The sequence below is a fragment of the Palaemon carinicauda genome, chromosome 2, assembly GCF_036898095.1.
Source record: "Palaemon carinicauda isolate YSFRI2023 chromosome 2, ASM3689809v2, whole genome shotgun sequence".
NCBI classification, from domain to species: domain Eukaryota; kingdom Metazoa; phylum Arthropoda; class Malacostraca; order Decapoda; family Palaemonidae; genus Palaemon; species Palaemon carinicauda.
This window is the reverse complement of record NC_090726.1, coordinates 46540438-46566723: the sequence shown is the minus strand read 5'-3', so window position 1 is coordinate 46566723 and position 26286 is coordinate 46540438. Positions and strand designations below refer to the sequence as shown.

Here is a 26286-nt window from a genome sequence, read left to right as displayed (position 1 = left end):
ATAACAAATTTTTTTTTTCCCAACCGACATCTTTAACCCTTTTTACCCCCAGGCTATTTGGAACTTTCCAACCCTTAACCTCCAGGCGTTTTTTTTTTCAAGCACATTTTGCAATATATATTTTCTTATTTGCTCTAATAGCCTTAATTTTTGTCATGGAGAGGTCAGGTTGGTCTCATTCTCTTGGAAAATGCCTGAAGTTTCTCATAAACTTATCAAAAATATGCAAAAAAAAATTTAAATAGCAGTTTTTTTGCAAGGACATACCGGTACGTCCATGGGGGTAAAGGGATGAGTTTTGTGAAACGTACCAGTACGTCCATTGGGGGTAAAAAAGGTTAACTAGAATAAAGGTAAAAGACAAATACGTGTTCAGTAGTTTTGCTTTAATTTCTTGGATTACAAAAGGACTTATCTATATCTGTAGCTACAGTTCAGTATTATGCTATCAGCTAGAAATTGAAATTGACATGATTTATGCTTTCTGGTGTACCAATTGATTATTAAAATCTGACATCACATTTTAGCTGGACAGATGCTTTGTTTAAACTCCTAATTTAAAAAAAAAAAAGTTATGTAACAGAGCTGTCGTACACGATGGTTTTTACGAGTGCTTAATGTCTACATAAAATTTTACTCACTTTATTAGTCTTGAAATATTTCATGCAAAGGGGTGTACAGTATTCTATCATAAGCTCAGTTACACGGTAGACATGATCATTCTAGCCCTACGTAATGCCATCCAACCTTGTTGGAAGATGACTGGCTATACAGTACCTACCTCTGTTGCAATGATTCTCTAGAAACTATATCACAGGGTTTACTAAGAAAACTTGAATCGTTTGAGTCAAAGGTAACCTGAGTTTTATAATTTCATGTATAAACACCACAGAGTATAGTATAGTATTCGGAAATAATTCATTAATTAAGTTTTGAAAGGGAGATATTAACTGTGATAACCAGAAAATTTTTTCGTTACCCTTGTCTCATCCGATTCAGGTGGAAATTTTTTAGTTTTAAATAATGTTATCACATTTCTCTTTGATGACATAGCTTATTCCGCTCTCACATAAAGTAAAGGTAACATTTTTTAAAATACTATTATTTTACATTTATAAAAGTGAGCAATTACATCATAGCAAAAAACTACAGAACAAGGATATGGTACTAAACACACTTGGAACATTTTAGTAGATTGATATTTTGACCAAGAAAATGAATGCAAAACATTTGCCAAACTTATTTTGGTTCGGGCATATAGAGTACTTATACAATGTATAATCAGTATCGTCAGTTATATTGGATCTTTGCAGTTAATTATATTTTTCCACTTTATTATACACAATTTAATTTGATAGTTTTTTCGATACTTCAGTAACAAAAGTTGTATTTCATGAATTATGAGTGAGAAATCTTGACATTGTTTTAGGCAAATAGTTAATGCATTCAACACTTTGACAAAAATATCCTGTTACCACACTGCATACTTTGTCTTTAAAGATTCTTGAAATTTTCCAAGATATAAAGTCTTTTGCACATGTAAAACCTCCATTCCTAAAGTAGGAACACATCACATAATAGGTGTTCTTATCCTATGACTAGATTTGCTAGTTTTACATTAAAAATCATGAAGTTAATCTATTTACAGTGTATTTTGACATTTTAAGCCATGTTTTTTTAAATTTGCACATTTGTTGTGACTTTCTAATAAATCGGGGGTTGTTTGGAGTGACAGATTTTTTTTTAAGTATTGTTTAAAAGGAAATGTTTTTGGGGATACTATAAATGGAATTTATGATTAGCAGGTAGGAAATAGAAGCAGTTTAGGTTTTTCTTGACGTAAATTTACATTTTAATTTTCTTATTTGTTTATACAGTATAAAATTGGAAATAATGGTTTCATACTAGAAATGTTCAGCTTCGTAAATTGAATAGGGTTTCTGGGTTGATTAACTTTAAATATTGACTATAAACTTGATGTCTATAAGGATTGGATTTATGTTAGTTAGGCTACATAAGCCAACACTGAAGCCTGCGAGGCATTCACCGTATAATTGCTATTGTGGGGAAAACCTGCTGTTACACTTGTGGTCATCAATTGACAAGATGTATGAAAAGTGGGAACAGTTATTCATTTTAAGGCTTTCCAATTAATACTAAAGCCCTGTCCACACGATCGAGCATGCCTGACGGGCAAACAGTGATACCAGACCACAGTAGTTAGTAAGAATGAGGGTTAATGACGTCAGAAGCGAGAAAACCACGGACAGGGATCTGGCATCATACAGTGTTGCCAGATCCCTGCCTTTAGTTGTCCCGCTTCTGACGTCATCAACCCTCATTTTCACTAACTGTTGTGGCCTGGTATCACTGTTTTCCCGTCAGGCATGCTCGATCGTGTGGACAGGGCTTTAGAAGTAAATTCAGGGAGCTATAGTTTACCCCCATGCTGGAAATAAGTTTATGCCTTTCACTTGTAAAGCAGCAGATTACCCATACATTTTCAAGTTATAAAAGAGAATTCTTTTCTAGTACACCGTATTCATATTTTAGATATACTCGCAACTTCAGAAAATTGTGTAGATGGAAATTTTGTTTTTTAATCTTTTTAAAACTTGTTTTAATCATTGTTACAATTTAAACCCCCTTCCTGTTAGGCTTCGAAGTAAAACTTTTCAAAATAAAAAAGAAAAATCAAGTCAGGAGATATAACTGTTCAAAGTTTAAAAATTTCCCCAAAGTATATTTTTTTCCATGTACATTTATAATTTAGTATTTTTATACTAGCTTCACTGATGTTTCTTGATGACAGTAATTGACTAATCACAACACTGCCGAAGGAAAACTATTTGTGCAAAGTCGCTACGCTACCATACCTATAAGAGAGTTTGTCCCTCAAGTTTGATTAAACACCCTAGTATTAAAACATTTTATTAAGGTAGATTGAGCTCAACTTTTCTATAGGTTACTTTGTAAAGAGTATTTTAATTACTTTTTTTTTTACCACAGGATTCATAGCCTATTTGGATCTATTCTATGCTTACAGAAAATACATGAGTAGTGTTACTAGTGTTAAGTACAGTACTAGATTGTCAGGTGAAAGACTTGGATAATTTCAGTCACTATTATGTATTTCTCGTACAAATGTGGGAATGCCTATGCAGTCAAAACTGAAATCTATTTAGTAACGCCTTTTATTCCATTTTTAGACTACTTTACAATACTATTAGCTATAAGTATGAAATCATGTATAAGGACTAAGTCTACCTTGGTATCGATAAATTTCCACAATTCCAATCTTGGTACTTGAAAGATATAATTTACCTGTTAAATCCCTTTATTAAATTTATCTTTTTTTATGATTTTTAGAAAAAAAATGTGTCTTGTGTACAGTATATTGCAAACAACCTTTTTGGCTAAAGAGGATTGGTGTATCATTACCAGTGTCTAGAAAAATGCATTTAATTGCACCTTGAATAGGAATAAATATAGAGAATTCTAGAAAGAAGTATTTAACTTTAGAGAGTAAGGTTAATTTACCCCTCCCAAAAAATAATAATTACACCCCTCCCCCTCCCAAAAAATAATAATTACAAAGGTATTGTTATTGCAAAGATCTAGGTTTGTTTCAAAATTATATGTGAAGTGATAAAAATGGTATTTTACAGGTTTATGTATATGTATTGTATTATATGCTTTGAAATTCAATTAAAACCAGTACACTGTAGTTTTGAGTAATACAGAAGATTAAGACAGGTTTTGAACTATGTATTTGATTACCTTGATGGTCTCTCTTTAAGGGTCTGTTTGAAAAAAGGCATATCGTTCATCATTCCATTTCTACTAGCAACCACCGTTTGTTTTGTTACTGGTTTGAGTATATTTAGATCATTCAATTTACAGAAATAATTTTAAGATCATTCAGAAAGTAAACAGTTTCAAGAGGACAATAGCAGCCTACAAACAATTTTTAATACTTGGGAACACCTCAACCATTGGCCCCTTAGGTATTACATGAAACATACAAGTTCTTTTTAGTATTTCGGTAACAAAAGTACCATGATTTTTCTATTGCATTATGTCCATTTTATCTTTACTGACAACTCAAAAACATTGGAATTAAAAGAAAAATGGCAGTACATTATAAGCAATGTAAAATACAAAAAAATTGTAATATCTCTCAATCCTTTAACTATTAGTAAAACTCACAGGTTATATGAGTCCTAGCATCAATTAATATGTTTTTTGATGGTAGATTAAGAAAAAGATGCTTACTAGAAAATTTAAAAATACTGTACAATATCCAGATTGCAAATGTTAACCTGTATAACAGTAGGTTGTATAATTATCATTAAATTGGTTTGATGGTGCTAAAGCCATAAATTTTTTTTTTAACTTTAAGAAAAAATAGGTTTCTCGGATTTTTCAACATTGGTTAAAAATCAATATAAAGTAATTGTTAAACGTTTTCAATCGTTAAGCCGAAAGATACAATCGAACCTTCCATTATAGTGGCCTCATAAGGTATTGGCTTTAACAACACTTTAACCATGCTAGCATATGTAAACAGATGTAATATGACCTTAGAAGGTTCATACAGTTCCATTTGCATTTCTTTCAAATTAAGCTAATATTTTAGCAACAAAAATTATTCAAATTTTATGCCTCAAGATACAGTAATAATTTAATCTAAAATCATTCTTCTATTACTTTGAAGAAGTTCTGTGGTTTATGGTTAAGTAAAAGCTGCTAATGATGGGAAAAAGTTTTTTGTGCAGTGGTGGCAGTAGCTTAAAATACTGTAGTATATTTTATAGCTATAAAATTTTATTACTCCCCCCAAATCTTAAGTTAATTTTACATACAAAATTTTTTTATAAATAATTTTCCTAATGTAAGGTGCAATGTGGTTTCATGCAAGTGTACTATCATCTACTTACTGATACATTGTCATCACTGATGTTCAAGTAGTTCATGTTACGTAAAACTAGTTTAACGTCACCACCAGCTAATACCTCCCGCACTGCACGGTCTACGAGACGTTTGCAGCGATCTACTAAGGATCGTAGCTTAGGCGTAAAAGGGTCAAAGTTTAATGGACGTTTTCGTCTTTTGTATATTCCATCTTGATGTCTCATCATGCAATCAAAATTACTTTCTGAAACTTCAAGGTCGAGAAATTCTAATATTCTTCTCATTTCCTCCGGCAGATTATCAATCAAGTCTTCATAGAACACAAGATGGAGAGGTCCTTCAAACTTCAGCCAGTCTAAAGTCGTATTCATCCAAGCTAGCGCTTTATTCATCACAAATTTCTCCCAGTCTGGAATAAAAAAAAAATGAAAATGTGCTATATTGAAATTTTAAAAGGATTTTGTAATGTACGTACTGTATTACAAAGAATATTCATGAATCTTTTGTTCACAGTTAAGGATAGACAATGTAATGACACTAAAATATTCATATTCTTAGATAGCTGAGATTTTGAAAGGATTCATTATTAACTTGTTTTTATGATGTTACTAAAACTTCTATTTTCTATCATACTTTAAATAGCTATATTGATTTTAAGTTTTAAGAAGGCAGTACATACAATAATGTTCATTACAAATTTGCTTTAATGAAAGCTGATCCCCCAACTTTTGATGTTAGATTAAATTAAAAAAATTTCTGATTGTCAAATGACAAAGTTATAGGATGCTTTTCTTAAATTTGCATTCCTAGTCCATAGCTAAAGTAAGCTTTGGAACCTTGCTGCTCATCAGGCATATTTTGAGGTTTGTATATCCCAAGAATTAAATTAGTTCCTATATAAATGCCCCTACTAAAGGACTTGGGTTTGTATAACCAGAGGTAAAAATCACTTTGTTAGTGATTTAAGAAAAAAAAGAATTCACAGCCTATGAGTTCTGAGAAATTATTGGAGTTTCATGAAAGTTCATGAAAGTGATTTGTAATTGATTAAAACAAAGTTTCATGAAAGTGATTTGTAATTGATTAAAACAAAGTTTTATGAAAGTGATTTGTAATTGATTAAAACAAAGTTTTATGAAAGTGATTTGTAATTGATTAAAACAAAAGTCAAAGTCCTATCATTTTTCAATTTAATAAGTAATTTAGGTAAAATTAAATATAAATTTACACTAATGTAATCTTTTGTACTTACAACGTCCTTTATCTCTAGTATATTTATCTGGCTGAGCATGTCCTATATGACCTCCACTTTGACGATTGAACTCTGCTTGAATAGCAAGGTAAGGATCCCTTAATACTAACACCGCTCTTTTGAAAGCCTTGCGCATCTGAAAGTAAAATATTTTATGAAATAAATTCTGTTAGAAAAATTAATGTTTTATTTTTTAGTGTAAAACTTTACACTTCACTTCACTTTTTCATTAGTTTTAATAAGGACTATTTTTGTATACAATAGTGAAATATATTTTTATTAAAAACGGCTGTACTGTAAATAAAATTATTGTACTGTCTAATAAAAAATAAGTTCATGACCTGTTCAAATTACTTGCTGAAGGAAACTTTTTTTTACCCCCCCCCCAAAAAAAAATATTTTTGGACCTGATACAATTACTGGTAGTATCTGAGAAAAAATTATCACAAATTTGAGGTAATTTGTATTTTTCCTAACAGTACTTACCTCGAACTACTTTCTTAGGAGTATCTGGGATCTCCTCCCATCCGACCAGAGTTTTGTGTAGTTTACCCTGAACCCATTTTCTATGAGGGGTAACCTCAGGTAGAGTGATTCGCGCCCTGAGGCTACCCCGGGTCAGAGAGCATGCTTGCTCAGGTCTCGACCTCCAGTAAGTTCGGGTTGCTAAGGTCTCTTAAGAAACCAGGGGACACTTGGTGAAGGCAGGGTGGGCCATTACCCGAAAGTAGTTCGAGGCAAGTACTGTTAAGAAAAATACAAATTACCTAAAATTTGTGATTTGTTCCAACACGAAGTACTTACCTCGGACTACTTTCTTAGGAGACTTATACTTTAGGAGGTGGGCGTGGCCCTAAAAAATTCTTGAGACCATGCTGAGGAATATCCAGAGACCTAGAAAGTGCCTAGGTCATGTTCACCCATAGAAAACGATTGAGAGGAAACTACACAAAAACCCATCTTAGACACAAAGAAACTCACCTGTGCAAGAAATCCTAGGGGACATGTCTTCCTCTTGTTGAGGTACTCGTCTGTGGCTCAGGGCCCTCACAGAGCCCACTTGAAGCGGAAAAAAGGGGGAAGGAAGTACAAGGGGGTTTCAGGAACGAACCTGTGTCTCTTGTGCTTGTTACCCGCGGTTATCACTGAGGCTATGTCTTTAAACCGTTTGGAGCGCTGAAACGACGGTACCTATCGAGAACCCGTCCAGGGATCTTCTTGAATAGTCCTTCAAATAGTGAGCCGTGAAGGTAGACTGGTTGGTCCAGGTGCCTGCCCTTAGGATCTGGCCCACTGCCATATTTTTCTCGAAGGCCAACGTAGTACTCTGGCCCCTAATGTCATGGGGCTTGGGTTTCCCCGGCAGGGGGATTCCCGCCTTACTGTAGGCCCTGATGATGACCTGCCGCAACCAGAAGGAGATGGTATTCTTCGAGACTGGCTTCTTCACGAGGCCAGTGGAAACAAAAAGACTTGATCCCGGGCCGGAGTTTTGCTGTTCTTTCCAAGTATTTCCTCACTGCCCTGACGGGGCATAGGCGCAAATCCTTCACGTCGTCCGACCGGGGGATTGCCGGAATAGAGAAACCCTCAAACCTGGGGTCCCATACGGCAGGGTTCTGGGTCTTAGCTACGAAGGAAGGGACGAACTTGAACGTGACTTCTCGCCAACCTTTCGAGTGAGCAACTACGTAGGACAGACCATGAATCTCACCTACCCGTTTAGCTGAAGCTAACGCCAGCAAGAAAACTGCCTTGAGAGTGAGATACTTGTCCACGATGTCTTTCAGGGGCTCGGATAACATTTTCAGGACCCTTGCCACGTCCCATTGTGGCACCTTCACAGCTTGCGGGGGGCATGATTGCTCAAAGCTCTTAATGAGCATTGAGATATGTCTGGAGTTACCTAGGTCTATGCCCTTCAGGAGAAAAACTTGGCCCAAAGCCGCGCGGACTCCCTTGATGGCTGGAATGGACATGTTGACCACGTCCCTGAGGTAAACTAGGAAGTCCGCTACTTGCGGGATGGAGGCCTGATGTTCCTAGTGGCGCACCATTTGGTAAAGGTGGCCCACTTAGCCTGGTATACAGCTGTCGATGACCGTCTCAGGTGGCCCGACATCCTCGTTGCTGTACTCGATGAATAGCCTTCCCTCCTCAGGAGACGCTCGATAACCTCCACGCGTGAAGGCGGAGGGACCGAGGATTCTCGTGGAACCTTTGGAAGTGTGGTTGCCAGAGAAGATCTGGCCTGTCCGGAAGGGGCCAGGGCGGCTGTTGTGTTAGTTCCCTTAGGTCCACAAACCACTCTCTCTCCGGCCACCAGGGCGCTACCAAAGTCATCTGTAGGTTGCTCGTCCTTCTCACCCTGTTGAGGACCTGCCTGAGCATCCTGAAGGGGGGAAAAGCGTACACGTCGAGATTGTCCCACGGATGTTGGAAGTCGTCCTCGAATGCCGCTTTTGGGTGGCGTTGTCGCACATCAACGCTACGATGTTTCCCCGGAGTAGGTGTACAAACTCCAGGCACGCTCTTTGTACTGCCCTCAACTTTAGAACGTTTGTGTGCTGGGTCTTCTCTAGGGCTGTCCAGTTCCCTCTTGCTGATTTCCCTAAGAGATGAGCACCCCACCCCGCCTTCGACGCATCCGTGAACAGGAGCATCATCTCTGTAGGGTCGGCCGCAAAGGGCATCCCTTTGAGGGTGTTCGTCCTGCAGCTCCACCATTCCAGGACCCGTTTCGTGTTCGGAATCACCGGGACCACTCTGTGGGGGGAATCCATTTGGATCCAGTTCTCCTTCAGGTTCCATTGGACCTCCCTGAGCTTTAGCCTGCCCTGGGGGACCAGTTTCTCCAGAGACACAAGGTGGCCTATTAGTCTGCCAGTCCTTTGCCCTCCTGGGTTGGTCCGTCAGGAAGGGCGGAGGACCTGGTCTAAGTTGTCCAGCCTGTCCGCGGAGGGGAAGGCTTTCACTAATCGGGAGTCCAGAACCATCCCGAGGTAGGTCGTCCTGGGAGGGTATCAGTTGGGACTTCTTTAGGTTGATGGTGATCCCCAGAACGTTGCAGAACTGCAGTAACATAGCACCTTGGTCCTTCAGTACTTCCTCTGAGGCTGAAAGTAGCAACCAGTCGTCCAGGTAACGAATCAGGCGGATCCCCTGCTCGTGTGCCCAGACTGAGACCGTTGTGAAGACTCTTGTGAAGACTTGGGGGAGAGTGGACAACCCGAAGCAGAGGGTCTTGAACTGCAACGTCTGGTTCTCCCATTTCACCCGTAGGTACTTCCTGCTGGAGGGATGAACCGGGATCTGGAAGTAGGCATCCTTGAGATCTACTGACATCACGAAGTCCCCTTCTCTCAAGGATGCCAAGACTGATTTTGGAGTGTCCATTTTGAAGTCTGTCTTGCAGACGAACTTGTTGAGGGCTGAGAGGTCTATGACCGGTCTCCATCCTCCTGTCACTTTCTCCACCAGACACAGCCTGCTGTAGAACCCCGGACCTGGGTCCCGACCCGGTTCCATTGCCCCTTTTGCCAACATCGCTGAGACCTATCCCTGCAGAGCTGTCCGTTTCAAGGGATCCTTGGGGGCTAGCCACTCCGCCTGCTAATCTGGTATCAGAGGAGGAGGGTCCACTAGGAAGGGCAACCTGTACCCTTCTTTCAGAACTGTCACGGTCCACGGGTCTGCTCCGTGTTCTTCCCATGCTTGCCAAAAATGTTTGAGGCATCCCCCCACCTGAGGCTCCGGCAGGGGTAGGGGGCCTCCCTCCCTATCTTCTCGATGAGCGGCCTGAACGGCCTCTTTTGGACGCCGCGAAGGACGGTCTATAGGCGGTTTGGTTCGAGGCTGATCCTCTACGGGAGGGCTGAGACGACTGGGACCATGTTGTTGCCGAGTTGTCTCTCCTAGGGTGGTTAGGAGCTGGCCGAGGAGGGCGAGGCGTGTCGATGGAGGACCTTCTGAATGTCGGCCTTCTGACCGGGTGGGGACTGGTCTCGAACGGTTCCTTCATTCTCCGAATTCTCTCCATCGCTTCCTCCGCTGCCTTCGGGGGAAAGATTGAGTCGTCCCACAGGGTCAGGTTCCTCAGAGATCTGGCCTCTCTGTCCGGCAGCCTCCTAGTTATCTTGCTCAAAACAGTGTCCCTCCTTCGTCGGACCCAGTTGGCGGACATGGCTAACGACTGGTATGACAAGAATTTCAGGGCCTTGCCTCTCGAGCTGATGAGTTCCTTGAGCAAGGCCTGGGTCTCTGGAACTGATAGGTCGTAGGACGACTGAACGCCCACCAGTCTAACCAGGAGGAGTACAAGGTCCTTCGACATCTCCTCCATCATGACCGCCTCCGAAGGAGAGAAGCAGATTGGAGCCGTGGATGCCCTTTCTTCTGAGGCTCCTTGCCCTAACATGGTGAGTGCTGGTTCCAGTGCACAGGCGCCCGCTCGCTGTCCCTCTGGGAGGTAAAACCTGCTGTGGGACTTCAGGCCCTGGAGCAGCTTGGAGGCGCTCTAGCTCTTGGCGCCTTTGTGTGGTTGGCCACGATCCTGTCCACGTGAGCCTTTCCCAAATAAACGTCCCTCGCCAAAGGGAGGGCCAAGGAGGGGTACTGCTGGACTGGAGCGTCCACTATTCTATTGAGGCTGGAACGCCAAGCATCTTCGGAGGAGGGTTCCGGTACGTCCAGCCTGTGGTGACTTCTGATGAGGCCTATCACCCTCCGATAGGCCGATACCTCCGCTGCTGACCTCTCTCCATGGTCGTCGAGCTCCTCTGACGGGGGTGCTGGTACAAGTGATGGGGGTACCCCGACGGAGGACCTCGCACGTGGGGGAGTCCTGGACCGACGCTCCCGCGGGGGTTCCCGACGAAGGACGGGCATCTCCGTCGGAAAGGGGGCTTCCATCCTGGGTCTCACATCTCTCCTGGAGGTCCTAGAATCTGCGGGCCTGCTCGTTGAGGAAGGCCGAGCTAGGTGGCCCTTGGAGGTCAGGACTCGGCTGCCAGACTGAAGGGGCGACGCTCTCCGCTGGGCGGATGGAGTCGGAACCTTCGGGGTCTTATGCCTGTCAACTGGAACCTGCCATGATGAGTCCCTCTGTCGGGTGCCGCTGCTGCCGGAGGAGTATCGATCCGGGGAGCTCATCCTCGGACGCCAACTTGAGGGGCCCGGCGCCGCAGCTAGCTCCAGAAGCCTGTCCCGGTGAACCATCACCCATTCGTTGCTCTTCGGGGATCTTGGGCGCCGACTCTCGTGGTGCGACCTCGAGGGGGAGCGCGAGCGCGACATCTAACTGCAGGACTTCCCCTTTCTCCTCCTGAGCTTCCTCAGCGCCTCATCCTCCGAAGAGCAGGAAGGATCCTTCACTGAGGAGACCGAAGACTTTTAGGCCCTCTTCGAAGGCCCCGCCTCCCGCGGTGATGTAGGAGGATTCCTGCGACGCTCCGTGGACGACGGCGCCTGCAGAAAAACCTCTGGGAAGACGGCCGACGGCGCTGGAGGAGGCTCTCCCGTGGGAGACCAGGTCCCGAAGTCATCCTCCATCCTCATCGGAGACCTGAAGGGCGTCTTAGGGGGAACCCACGCAGTGGAGTCCGACGGCGGGGAAAGCTCCTTCTTGACGTTGCCCTCGGCTGTTGAACCACCTGAAATGCACGCCCAAGAGGCTGGGGAGAAATTAGTAACATTATTACCCCACATAGGGTCATCAGAGGAGACGTGACCTGCAGGCACCATGCCACCATCTCCCGAAAACACTCCCGCCCCTCACTCGCCTGGAAAGACGCCACAACCCCACTGTCATGAAGATCAGACTCTTGGGGAAGGGCCGCGGGCCTCTTCCCCGCAACGGACTTACCTCGTCCCCTACTCTGGGTAGGGGAGGTTGGGAGAGAAGCTCGAACCGACGAGGCGCCCATCGAAGCAAGGGAGGAAGGGACGTTGGTCTTTCTTAGGCGAATTCTTCGTCGCCTTCTTTTTGGTGCTATACCGCACCTACTGCACCTCGTTCCACGACTCGCACTCCGGACACGTATCGGAAGGGGAACACACGCTGCCCCTGCACGATGAACACAAGGAGTGCGGGTCAACTTCGGGTTTCGAGAGGAACGCTCCACATGATTTGCCGGCCATAGGCCCAGGACAACGGCGAGGATGCTCCATGATGGAGGAGAAGCACTACGAGACACAAGCGAGCACAGAGAAAGCACAAAGGAACCACGTGGGAACTGCGTGGGACACAAAGGGTCGGGGACACACAAGTCACACTGGGTAAACGAGAGCGGCGAGATGATATCGCGACGCGACCAGAGAACTTACTGGAGGTCGAGACCTGAGCAAGCATGCTCTCTGACCCGGGGTTAGCCTCAGGGCGCGTATCACTCCGCCTGAGGTTACCCCTCATAGAAAATGGGTTTAGGGTAAACTACACAAAACTCTGGTCGGATGGGAGGAGATCCCAGATACTCCTAAGAAAGTAGTTCGAGGTAAGTACTTCGTATTGGAACAAATAATTATTTCAATACTTAACCTTTTAAAATAAAAAGCATGATAGAGATTTGTCTGTAGTACACTATTAGGTGTAGGAGATGATGATGAATATAAGAAGACTGTGAAATTATGAAATCATCTGTGTACAGGTTAGCTTTTGCAGCAACAGATATCATATCAGATATTTATGATGTTATTACTATTGTTGTTTTACTTAAAGGCAATTATACAGTATCATGCTTTTCCTAAGCACACCCTCTATTAGGGAAACCATTGTTTTGTTTAAGTTTCATCGCTAACCACAACGATCCAAAAAAAATGTACGCAGTATTATTAATAATCATAGTAGTAATTATAAAGGAATTTTGACGAAGGAGAAATCTATTTCTGGCCGAGGGACCTGTGTCGCCTAGTGAAATGCTCCTTATAGCACCATTTCAAATGTATAAATACTGGTAAATATACCAGAGAAAAAAGTTGCATGGAATGCCAGGAATATACCCAGCTCGCTCACCCTTATAGGGTGTCGGTATCATAACTGGGGAGTGTTAAACCACTACCAGAGGTCCCTTACCAATTAGTCTTCTCCTTCCTCAACATCCCCCGTTACTACGAGGTGTCGTTCTCTACAGCTACTGCCCCCCACCACTACCACTACCCATGCTTCTCCCATCATTCCTACTAGCACCCCAAGCTTGGGCCAGCCTAGGGTGAGGAAAAAGGGGGGTGGGTTCACTGGGCGACACGGGTCCCTCGCCCAGAAATAGATTTTTCCTTCGTCAAAATCCCTTTTCTGGGCTCAACCTGTGTCGCTCCGTGAAATAGTAACAGAGAATTGGTCCCATTAACTTGGAAATACAGTACACAAAAAGTTAAGGAACTGAATTAAAAATAGAATAATTTAATTAAGTGTGTTTACTAAGAATAATTTAGTTGTGTTTACTAATATAATCCTTAATATAGCAATCTTTTAATTACAACCAAAATGAAGGTCAAGGTTAAGGTAGGGGGAAAAGGCAAGGCAGGAGTCGCCCTGCTCCTTGTTAGGAGACAAGGCACTAAGAGGAAAAAAATATATATGAAGATAGGACCCTGTTATAATGGTTCTCTTATATCTGGAGGACCCACTATATCTTTTTAATTCTTCAAAATTCATGTGACGAAAATAATTGACTGATGTTGCTACTGCTCGGATATCATGGGCATGTGGGACAGATTCCGGCTTGGTTTGTTTAATAAAATAAAGAATCTATTGTCTGATTCCTTTCAGGGAAATGGTTCCTCCATTCACTCTAATAAACAAAGGTCATGAAGACTTTTAAGAAGTTCTATTTAAATAGTATTCCAGATTGTTAACTGGGCACAGAGATAGATCCTGTGGAAGTGGGACAATCTTCCAAGGGGACCATCTATTCTGTGGATCCTCATTCTTTTTTAAGAATTTTCTATCTAGAGAGAATAAAATTCCACCAGAAGAAAGAAAATCAATATGATTTGGTTCTCTAGATAATGCTGAGAGTTCAGATATTCTGGCTCCTGAGGCTAAACTTATTAAAAATAACGTCTTCCTAAGTAGCGCTATATAAGTGCACGAGTCATTATCAGTGTCAGTAGCTAGATCAAGGACATCATTTAAAACCCAGGAAACTGTGTGAGGGTGAGTTACTGGTTTTAGTCTAGTACAGTACAGGCTCTCGGAATAGACGAAAAATATGAACCTGCAAGATTAACATTGAACCCGAACTGAAATATTTTCTTTAAAGCAGATTTAATTATAGTAATAGTATTATTGGCTAGGGCTCCTTCAAACAAAGTTCTGAAAAAGGTAACTGCCAGATTCTTAGTCATTGTCCGAACCTCTGAGTCTTCCAGAAATTTGGCTAACTTCCTTAAAGCAGAATCATATTGCCGAAGTGTAGATTCTCATATATCTGATACTAGGAACAATGTGTTAAGAGGGTCAATCTCAGCCTCTCTTTGTGCTGCAAATTTCATATAGTCCATAAAGTTAAGGCACTCTGAATTCGTGAGGAAGCTGACATACTGTGAGTTAGTACGATCCGTGCTAACTTTGGTTCGGGTATCCGCCGAGGTCAGAGTCCTAGTTCCACCAAGAGAGGAAACCAGTTGCTTTGGGACAATTGAGGGTTACGAGGGCAATTTGACCTTTGAAAGTCCTGAGCATGTCCAGGACTTTCCTTAGCATGTTTTATGCCCCCTGTGGCCGCGGGGGCATAAAACAATTAGAATAGCGCCAACGTTATCCCTGCGTGTCGTAAGAGGCGACTAAAAGGGACGGGACGAGGGGGCTGGGAACCCCCTCTCCTGTAAAAGTATCCTGTGAGACAGCAACAAAGAGATGGAGCTGGGGGGAGAGTGACTGCTCCCCGCACTCTAGTTTTGGGGTGTTTGAATGTGCGTGGATGTAGTACGATAGAGAGTAAAAGATGTGAGATTGGAAGTATGTTTAGAAGTAGAAGGATGGATGTATTGGCCTTGTGTGAGACAAAGATGAAAGGAAAGGGTGAAGTGATGTTTGGTGAAATGTCTGGTAGAGTGTCTGGGATTCAAAGGGGAAGAGCGAGAGAGGGTGTGGCTTTATTGTTGAGTGAATGGATGACAGGTAAAGTAGTGGAATGGAAGGAGATATCATCTAGGTTAATGTGGGTAAGGGTTAGGTTGGGTAGGGAATGTTGGGCGTTTGTCAGTGCGTATGGGCCAGGTAGTGAAAAAAGTGAAGAAGAGCGGAATGAGTTCTGGAATGAATTAACTAGGTGTGTAGAAGGACTGGGTAGAAGGAATTATGTAGTTGTTATGGGTGACTTAAATGCTAGAGTGGGTGCTGGAGAGGTAGAAGGTGTCATTGGGAAATATGGCGCACCAGGTGAAAATGAGAGTGGTGAGAGACTGGTAGATATGTGTGTTGAACAAGAGATGGTAATAAGTGCTAGCTTTTTTAAAAAGAAAGATAAAAATAAGTATACATGGGTAAGAGTGGCAAATGGAAGAGTAGTAGAAAGGGCATTAATGGATTATGTGTTGATAACTAAAAGAATGTTTGGAAGATTGAAAGACGTGCACGTGTTTAGGGGTATGGCTAACGGTATGTCTGATCATTTTTTGGTGGAAGGAAAATTAGTTGTAGCAAAAGAGTGGGGGAATAGAGTAGGTGGATGTAAAGGGGAGCTAGTGAGGGTTGAAGAGCTAATAAAACCGGGGGTAAAAAGTAAATATCAGGAAAGGTTGAAAATGGCATATAACGAGGTGAGAGTAAGAGAAACTGGTAATTTAGAGGAGGAGTGGAAGTTAGCAAAAGAAAATTTTGTTGGGATTGCAAGTGATGTATGTGGCAAGAAGGTTGTTGGAGGCAGCATGAGGAAGGGCAGTGAATGGTGGAATGAAGGAGTGAAGGTAAAAGTGGAAGAGAAAAAGAGGGCTTTTGAAGAATGGCTGCAGAGTAATAGTATAGAGAAGTATGAAAAATATAGAGAGCAAAAGGTGGAAGTAAAGCGCAAGGTACGTGAGGCAAAGAGGGCAGCTGACCTGAGGTGGGGTCAGGGACTGGGTCAGTCATATGAAGAGAATAAGAAGAAGTTTTGGAAAGAAGTGAAGAGAGTAAGGAAGGCCGGCGCAAGAATTGAAGAGACAGTGAAAGATGGAAATGGAAGGTTGTTAAAAGGAGAGGAGGCAAGGAAAAGGTGAGCGGAATATTTTGAAAGTTTGCTGAATGTTGAGGATGATAGGGAGGCAGATATAATTGCGGTTCCAGGTGTTGAGGTGCCAGTGATGGGAGATGAGAATGAGAGAGAGATTACAATAGAGGAAGTGAGGAGAGCACTAGATGAAACGAGAGTAGGAAAAGCATCGGGTATGGATGGTGTGAAAGCTGAGATGTTGAAGGAAGGGGGTGTGACTGTACTTGAATGGTTGGTGAGATTGTTTAATGTGTGTTTTGTGTTGTCAATGGTACCAGTAGATTGGGTCTGTGCATGTATTGTACCACTATATAAGGGTAAGGGAGATGTGCATGAGTGTTGTAATTCAAGAGGTATTAGTTTGTTGAGTGTAGTTGGAAAAGTGTATGGTAGAATACTGATTAATAGGATTAAGGATAAAACAGAGAATGCAATCTTGGAAGTACAGGGTGGTTTTAGAAGAGGTAGGGGTTGTATGAATCAGATTTTTACAGTTAGGCAGATATGCGAGAAATATTTAGCAAAAGGTAAGGAGGTGTATGTTGTGTTTATGGATCTGGAGAAAGCATATGATAGAGTTGATAGGGAAGCAATGTGGAATGTGATGAGGTTATATGGAGTTGGTGGAAGGTTGTTGCAAGCAGTGAAAAGTTTCTACACAGGTAGTAAAGCATGTGTTAGAATAGGAAAGGAGGTGAGCGATTGGTTTCCGGTGAGAGTGGGGCTGAGACAGGGATGTGTGATGTCGCCCTGGTTGTTTAACTTGTATGTTGATGGAGTGGTGAGAGAGGTGAATGCTAGAGTGCTTGGACGAGGATTAAAACTGTTAGGCGAGAATGATCATGAATGGGAGGTAAATCAGTTGTTGTTTGCGGATGATACTGTACTGGTAGCAGACACAGAAGAGAAGCTTGACCGACTAGTGACAGAATTTGGAAGGGTGTGTGAGAGAAGGAAGTTGAGAGTTAATGTGGGTAAGAGTAAGGTTATGAGATGTACGAGAAGGGAAGGTGGTGCACGGTTGAATGTCATGTTGAATGGAGAGTTACTTGAGGAGGTGGATCAGTTTAAGTACTTGGGGTCTGTTGTTGCAGCAAATGGTGGAGTGGAAGCAGATGTACGTCAGAGTGAATGAAGGTTGCAAAGTGTTGGGGGCAGTTAAGGGAGTAGTAAAAAATAGAGGATTGGGCATGAATGTAAAGAGAGTTCTATATGAGAAAGTGATTGTACCAACTGTGATGTATGGATCGGAGTTGTGGGGAATGAAAGTGATGGAGAGACAGAAATTGAATGTGTTTGAGATGAAGTGTCTGAGGAGTATGGCTGGTGTATCTCGAGTAGATAGGGTTAGGAACGAAGTGGTGAGGGTGAGAACGGGTGTAAGAAATGAGTTAGCGGCTAGAGTGGATATGAATGTGTTGAGGTGGTTTGGCCATGTTGAGAGAATGGAAAATGGCTGTCTGCTAAAGAAGGTGATGAATGCAAGAGTTGATGGGAGAAGTACAAGAGGAAGGCCAAGGTTTGGGTGGATGGATGGTGTGAAGAAAGCTCTGGGTGATAGGAGGATAGATGTGAGAGAGGCAAGAGAGCGTGCTAGAAATAGGAATGAATGGCGAGCGATTGTGACGCAGTTCCGGTAGGCCCTGCTGCTTCCTCCGGTGCCTTAGATGACCGCGGAGGTAGCAGCAGTAGGGGACTCAGCAGTATGAAGCTTCATCTGTGGTGGAAATGTGGGAGGTTGGGCTGTGGCACCCTAGCAGTACCAGCTGAACTCGGCTGAGTCCCTGGTTAGGCTGGAGGAACGTAGAGAGTAGAGGTCCCCTTTTTGTTTTGTTTCTTGTTGTTGTCGGCTACCCCCCAAAATTGGGGGAAGTGCCTTTGGTATATGTATAGGTGGAATCAGGTAAATCCTCCGTCAGTTGTTACAATCTATGGACATGTCGTCTGTGACATAGGCCAGAGGGTCCAGGTTGGGGGCTACATGACACTGTAGCTTGTGGTTAGATTCCGTGGCAAATAGATCTACTTGGAGACCCCAAACTTGTTGGCAGGTCCAATTGAATGATTTTTTGTCCAAGGACCATTCCGACTCCCGCGGAGGTGTCTTTGATAGTTCATCCTCGACCATATTTCTTACTCCCGCCAGGTGAACAGCTGACAGGTGCCAATGGTTCCTTGCTGCCATTGAAAAGATAGCTATCATCACTTGATTTATGTGACTTGATTTGGAACCTCCCCTGTTTATGCAGTGGACTATCACTTGGCTGTCTGATATGTTGTTTCTGTGACGAGGAAAGTCTTTTTAGAGTCGAGAAAACTGCCATGGCTTCTAGGATATTGATGTGCAGTTGTCGGAATGTCACTGACCACAACCCCTGGACCTTTTTGTATTGGGATTAGCTTCCCCAACCGCTTAGGGAGGCATCTATATGGATCACCAATGTTGACGGTGGGAATCATAAAGGTACTGAGTTAGCTAGGTTTTTTACCTTCGTCCATGGCTGAAGTCTTTTCCTTAGTGTTGGTGGAATCCGAGAAATTTTGTTTAGTTTAATTAATCTTTGAAAACAGATCAAAGATTATCTAAAGAAAGTATACTAAAAAGACAAAAATTTCCTTAAAATGACAATCCTTTTATCTTATAAAACTTAATACTTTGTAAGATAGTAATCACTTATCATTCTTTGTAGAAAAAGCAAGTCATACTCTAGCTTACGTCATGTGTCTGTGACGACATAGAGAAGGCGGGGTGTTTACCTACCGCCATCATGTTTTCGTTAGTTTAAAGTAGATTGAAAAAACTTCTAATCCTACCTTTTAAGCTATAACATAGCGATCAAATACCAAACAAAAACAAAATAAGCGAATGCCAGAAACCACATTTAGGAGTACATCACCAAGCTAACTGCTAAAATCCAGGTTAATCACGAGTGAACTCCAAACGATGTTGCCAGCAATGGCAGCAGAGAAAATCTGGTGAAGTATAGAATGGTTTGGCCTATCTCCCGTGAGGGCACTAGTGTACACCTGGCAACTCTATCTGCGATTGCCGCGAGTTTTTTAATTTCTGCCGGACGTCAGAGAATAAAGCTATTTTTATATAACCAGCGGGTAAGCTTAATGTTTAAAATTCATTTCTCCTAAACATATAGTATAATATTGTTATTTCTCTTAATGTATTGCCTTTCTACACTGGGCTACTTTCCCTGTTGACGCACTTTAGCTTGAAGCATCTTAGTTTTCCAACCAGGGTTGTAGCTTGGCTAGTAATAATAGAATTTGCATAATCAGTGCAATTTTTGTTTCATGCAATACAATGCATTAATTTCACCATTCTAATTTAATAAGAAATACACAAATAAGTAAATACAGTTGTTCCTTAACATTTAAGGTTAGGTAATAAAAAAATCTGTGAATATGTTTTCCATAATACTCATGGTCTCCCTACATCCCTATCTGATTAAATAAATTCTGAAAATTGGCGAATGCAAGTTCTTTACATGTTGGTGTTAGCGGGGAATGAACTGCATCATCCTGCAATGGTGTAGAAAACATGCAAATATTGTACCCAGTTATCATCTTCAGGAATTTACAGTTGTACCCGTTAATAATCAAATTCATGATACTGTAATCAAATTAATGAAATGTTATAGAGACAACTGTCTGCAAGTTGAAGTAAGTACAGTATATCTTGTAGTATGTAACAAAAACTAATATAATCAATATCAATTGCTTACCTCAGGACCCCATTCATGTGTCTTCACAACCACGACTGACCCATTTGAGACAGACTCCGCTGGAAAGCCATTCTTCATAAGGGCATAATCTTTATATACACTACCCGAATAGTAACCAGTGGCCTGGAAAATTTAGAAAGTGGTTAAATGATTTAAAACCTTTATGCTGTACAGTAACTTGTTTTTAGCTATTCTAAAAATAAGGAGAGCAAAGTGATGTGAATACCAAAGAAGCAAAGAATATCATAATTTTGGAGCATTTTACAAAACATGCATCAAGATCAAATTAATCAGCAGAGCCAAAGATTATTACTCTAATATGGATATGTAATAAAAATTTAATAGAAAATGAGTTCTTATTTTAATTTTACACTGTTAAACATCTTCAGCAATGTAATACAAGACTAGAAAAACTTGAAAAATCCTACTTCAGATTTTTCTTCAGTGTAAAAGATAACATCAACCTGAAAGGTTAGGTTATTACGTGTGTGAAGGGGGTCTTTATAAGATCTTTGTAAGATCTGCCATTGAACAAATGGCACCAAAGTGAAATTTTAGGAGGATTGCTTCATCCTAAGAAAGGCTTAGGATATATCTTTAAAGTTGCAGCTTGCCAGATTTAATTTTGGGGGACCAAGTACAACTCTCCCTTAGTGGGACACATTACAAGAAGTGCAGCTAGGATGTATGTTACTGTGTTATTGTTAGCAGTCTTTTACCTGGAAAGATTTTGCAAAAGCCTCACAGCTATTTCAAAATTCTTTAACCCTTTTACCCCCAAAGGACGTACTGGTACGTTTCACAAAACTCATCCCTTTACCCCCATGGACGTACTGGTACGTCCTTGCAAAAAACTGCTATTTTTTTTTGCATATTTTTGATAATTTTTTTGCGAATCTTCGGGCATTTTCCAAGAGAATGAGACCAACCTGACCTCTCTATGACAAAAATTAAGGCTGTTAGAGCAATTTAAAAGAAATATACTGCAAAATGTGCTTGAAAAAAATTAACCCTGGGGGTTAAAGGTTGGAAATTTCCAAATAGCCTGGGGGGTAAAAGGCTTAACAGGTACTGTAATTGATTTGATCAGGGGCAAGTACTATAGGGCCCCGGGGAAAAAATACTAATTGATATTGGCAACAAGAAAAGCTCGTCAAGTTTTACTGTTTTTCATTTTCAGTTACATTACAAATACTGTAATGTAAATTTTCAAAAGGCTTCTATATATCAAATTATATTACATAGCTACTCTAAGCACTAATAACTTCGTTTTTCCCATTAAAAATACAATTGTTCCTGCACAAATTCAAACTTTCATCCTTTTATAATAGATTGATTCAAGGGCCCCTAGAGGTGTCAGCAGTAGTCAGTGGCCCCCCCCCCCCCCCCTTCTGCTGATACACTGAACAATCACTTTGATTCTTGTCACTGACCATGGGCATCTGCTTAAACTTCGCAGCTTTAAAAATTCTTTCTCCTCTTTCCAAAGTACAAGTGCATGCCTGTCTATGCCGAAGGCAGACATGTTAACTTGCCCGGAACTGTTGGGGAAATGTGGCACTATCATGAGCAGCAGGAAGGTAGATTCTTATTCTTTATGCAGAGGGCACATTTGCCAGCTGAAAATCACCTGTAAGGCAGGCACATAGCAAAAGAACGAGGTGAAGCGAGAAACTTTCCCCCTTGGCTCATCTTCGAGGTCGAAGAAGTCAGCTACACTTCTTATTTCTTCCGCTAGTCGCTGACCTTTCTCCCTTTCCCTCGGTCTCTTTGGGAGGACAGTTGGGGAAGAGTGATGCCAATTTAATAAGTGGATGAATTTCGAGGCCGGGTGACTCCTATTTCCCCTAGTGAAAAAGAAGTGGCTCTCCCTTGGGAGGAGTAATCCTTAATAGATGTTCTGGTTGATGACACTATTCCATGCCTCAGGTCTTCCCTGGAATTACAAGACACTTCTACCAGAAAGCATTTAGCCTTGGAGCTCAATCTCTTCATTGGTAATAAGCCTTCCATCATCATTGTCCTTGACAATGAGCCTGTACCCAAGCTGCCAACTAACATTCCATACCCTGAGGGTTCCCCCAGAGAAGTGAGGAGCGAAAGGAGTTAGTTCTCCTTCTTGTAAGAGACAACGCCATTCGTCTCCGATTGATGAGCGTGCTCGTCCTCATATAATTGCAGAGCAGGACGCATCCTCCCTTCATGACCGTCTCCTGGCATGCAAAGAGAATGGACCATGACTCTTCTGTTTCTGATGAATGCGCTGCCTTGCACGTGTGCTCACCTTTGATGATCAACCCTGCCTCACCAGACCTTGTCTGCAGTCAGTGTGCTACTTCTCTAGCACTCTTGACACCAGAGCGCAGAAGACCTCCCACGACTCCATGAATTTGTCTATAGTACACACAACGATGGCACACTCTCACTCTGATGTGCTCATCAATAGCGCCCACAGGAGCTCTCGCGTTTCTATGAATTTGCCTATGACGAGCTCAACACTACCATGCACAGTTGTTATTGCGATCCTAAAAATTTGGTAAGGTGATCATCTAAAGTCCTGCCACCAGCTTTTTGGCAGAGGACTCTCATCCCTCTCCTCTGCCTCTGGACCCAGCTGTTTCAACCCTGGCTCCATCCATTTTGGCCGAGAAATTAGCCGCTCAACACATTATGGTCACTGTTTTGGAAACCTTGTACTGTACATTGAAGCCGTAGCAATGTTTACCCTGTAGGCAGGTTCCTGGTTGGACCACTGGTCAGGTACCGTGGGATACTTAGCCTCGAATCCAGACCTCTCCGATGCAGCGGAAGCTGTAGAATTTTTGGTTCACCAGGCAGCTAACCAGTGGGCCAACTGGATTCTAAAGAAGTGAGATGCGGTCACCTCTAAGTTCGTGAGGTAAATAAACAAGAGGAAGGTACTGAACCTCAGGCATTCTTTGCTTGAGGGTCCTTCTCTGTTTCTCTTAGAAAAGGTAGAACTGATGGTGGATAAATGAAGGCAATTCAACCAGAATTTGCTTCTCCATCAAGTACAGTAGTCTCTTTTAGGAGGTCTCGGCCTTCTGCCTCCAATAACCATACTAGGCCATCTCTGCTCTCTAGGCAAGCTTTCAGACCAGCCCTATATCAGAGACAAGTAGACATGACCCCAGAACCACATCATAGGCATCACGAAAGCCTTCCGGTTCTCATCAGACATTTAGCCAATGAAGGGTGGGGGGGGGGGGGGCAGCCAGAATTGTAAAGTGGCAATTCCCACACTCGGCAACCTCCATTGGGGAATGCCTGGCAGAGAAATGGATGAGATGGCAGTTTCATGGTCCAGAGCAGTGGACGTGCTTCAATTCGGATACCAGCCCTCACTCTCCCTTCATTCCAGCTCCGAAGACATGATCTTACTATCACCCATGAAGAAAGAAACAGGTTGCCCTTCAGTCAGAGGTGTAAACTATGCCGCTAAAGGGCTCTCTAAAATAAGTCCGAGACAAGTCTCCGGGCTTCTTCACCAGTCTGTTGTTTGGTTAAAAAAACACATGGGACTGGAGACCAGTAATAAACCTCTCAACCTTGAACGAATTCACCCACTAGACAATTCTGAATGTTACACCAAGCACATTCACACACCTTGAGGAAGAAAGACTATATTTCAACCGAGCTCAGGGACGCACATATCCAGATCCCCATAAATCATTCTTCAAGAAAGTATCTAAGCTTTGTCCTTAGGAGCAAAGTCTTTCAGTTCAAAGTATGTTGCTTGAGTTTTCCACTGACCCTCAGGTATTCACTTGTGTGCTAATGTTGGTGTAGGCATAGTCCCATGCCAACAGAATTTGTCTGATCCTGTACTTAGATAACTGGCTAATACTGAACTGGCGGTTTCAGAGCCCACTTTGCCACCAGCTTTGTTTTTTGTTATCTTGCGATTCTTACAAATCTGGAGAAGTTTAATCTTTCACTCAAGCACAGAATGATATAACTGGGCATGGACAAAGGCCCCCCAAAAAACCAAGTCACCTAAAGCGAATGCAAGCTACACATACACAGTAACCAGTCTCCCAAGAGTAAACAATGAAATAAATCAAAGAAAATTATGTTTATTTTATAGGTGATCCATACGCAAGTTATTATGCTCCGATTTCCCCAATACAAAGAAAATGGCCAGCACTAGAACATTTCTTAAGGTGATTTCCCGTTTCACTAGAAACATCCTGGTTAAGTTGAATTGTATTACAGGGTGTGATTTCGAACAGAAAATATATGTTTTCCTATAGTAAATAGCGAGACTTAACCGAATTTGAACCCCCGAGTTCCCACTGGGGGTCCCCCGTTATCGTAGGATATAGATATATATATATACTTCTGAAACTATTCATTTGCAAAGGGAACTAGTGTCATTTCCGAAGAGAGCGTAATTTTTCCCATTTGAAAAAGTAGTTTTTTTTCCTAGGTTACATTGCCCTGTAATACACTACAATAATACCACTGAGGTATCAAATATTAACCCCACATTGTCAGCATAAAAAGATGTTAGTCAAACTAAAGGAATGCATATTAGCCTAACCTAACATATGGTTTATCATCACGTCTATAGGTTAAACGGGGGATCGTCTATCTAATCACCCTTTACATCCCCTTAAGCTTTTCCCATTTATGAGGTCACTATTTCTTGTCAGTCTTACTAATAGTAATGTTAATTTAAATGCTTACACTTTGCAAAAGTTCGCATTTCTTACCTTAGGTACCGAATGAGATGCTATGCCAATAACATCATTGTTGCGTGGGGCCACTAGCAGTATTGCCAAATGGAAAATTTTCACGTGTTCTTTTCAAATTATGAAGGATTGATACAAATCTATGTTTTACTGAATAAAACACTTAGTATTGGAAAAAAATATATGCTAATGTTTTTTATATTTTCATTCAAGTTCATGTATTGTATTTCAATGATTCTCTGGTGAATTTAGGATCTCAATATCTGGCAACACTGTACACTGACACAAATTCTACTTTCCTTGGAAGGTTGTGTTTGGGATAGTTTAGTAAATACGAGAATCAGTTATTATTCGCCCATCTTGTGTTGATAGTTATGAGATTTTTCATTATAATCAGCCTTTAAATTTAAATACTTTAAAATAAAAAAAATCATCTTGAATGGGAGAGTAGAAGTCAAGAACACCAACATATGTCATGTAGGCCTACATCTTGTGTAAAGAACTGCCCCTGAATCACTTAACACTTTCGTAGGGCTGTACTTTATGTTCTTAGAGATTGAATGGTTTCTATATTAATCTTTTTTTTTTTATATTACAGTATATAGCATAGCTATCTATGTTTATATAGTAATTATATAGCGGTGTCTACGAACTGGAACACATACAATATATCTTTATTGACGAGACTTTTACCCGAGGGATACGGGTTAAAGTTTGGAGTCAAGTCTACTACTAATACTACTACTTCTACTGCTACTGCTACTGCTACTGCTGCTACTACTACTACTACTACTACTACTACTACTATAATTATTATTATAAAAATTAGTTTACCAACACCACAGTCATATTTCTAGAATTACAATGTTTGTGCATATAATCTGATTATAAATGAGGTGAAAGCTCTCCATAAAAAAAAAGTTTAGAGAAAATCATTGCATTGTAATGCAATGTAGGTCTAGTGACATTAACTGAAATTAAATTTTGATAAAACTGACAAAAGTTTAGACCCTAAACTAACCTGCTGCAAAAGATACCTCAGCCACGTGTTCCCCGACCCAGGAAATGAGACTAGGGCCGTAGGTGGCCCTGGGGGCACACGCCATTTGAGCTGCTGGCACCAAGGTAGCCTAGCCCCTCTTCCAACCCTTCTGGATGCCCAACTCCACGTTCCACGTGCCTGCAGGATGGATGGAAAGTGTTAGGATGGAAAGTGTTAGGCATAAAGACAAAAGCTTACACAGTATTGAGAATCCATGGGCTAATAATGAGGATAATGTTAACTTTTTGGAGTCCTTGGACGTATAGCATCCTACTTTTCCTACTAAGTTTGTAGCTTAGCTTATAATAATAATAATAATAATAATAATAATAATATATTTTTTTTTGTGACTGGAGAACAATGTCAGTCATAACAAATATAGTGAATTTAAGATATCAACTAGGGCAAAAAAGTAATATACATACATACATACATA

General features: G+C 41.7%; 1 protein-coding gene across 1 annotated transcript in view; it reads right to left on the bottom strand.

The window, feature by feature from the left end:
- Positions 1 to 4807: 4807 nt before the first annotated feature.
- LOC137624565 (WSCD family member AGAP003962-like) overlaps positions 4808 to 26286 on the bottom strand; it is a 392441-nt gene continuing 370962 nt past the window's right edge. Inside the window, exons 3-6 of the mRNA XM_068355501.1 lie at positions 25830 to 25988; positions 20094 to 20216; positions 6167 to 6302; positions 4808 to 5323 (exon numbers count right to left, since the gene is read on the bottom strand). Coding sequence (XP_068211602.1) covers positions 4929 to 5323; positions 6167 to 6302; positions 20094 to 20216; positions 25830 to 25988 — 813 coding nt within the window. The 3' untranslated portion in view covers positions 4808 to 4928. The remainder of the gene's footprint in view (positions 5324 to 6166; positions 6303 to 20093; positions 20217 to 25829; positions 25989 to 26286) is intronic.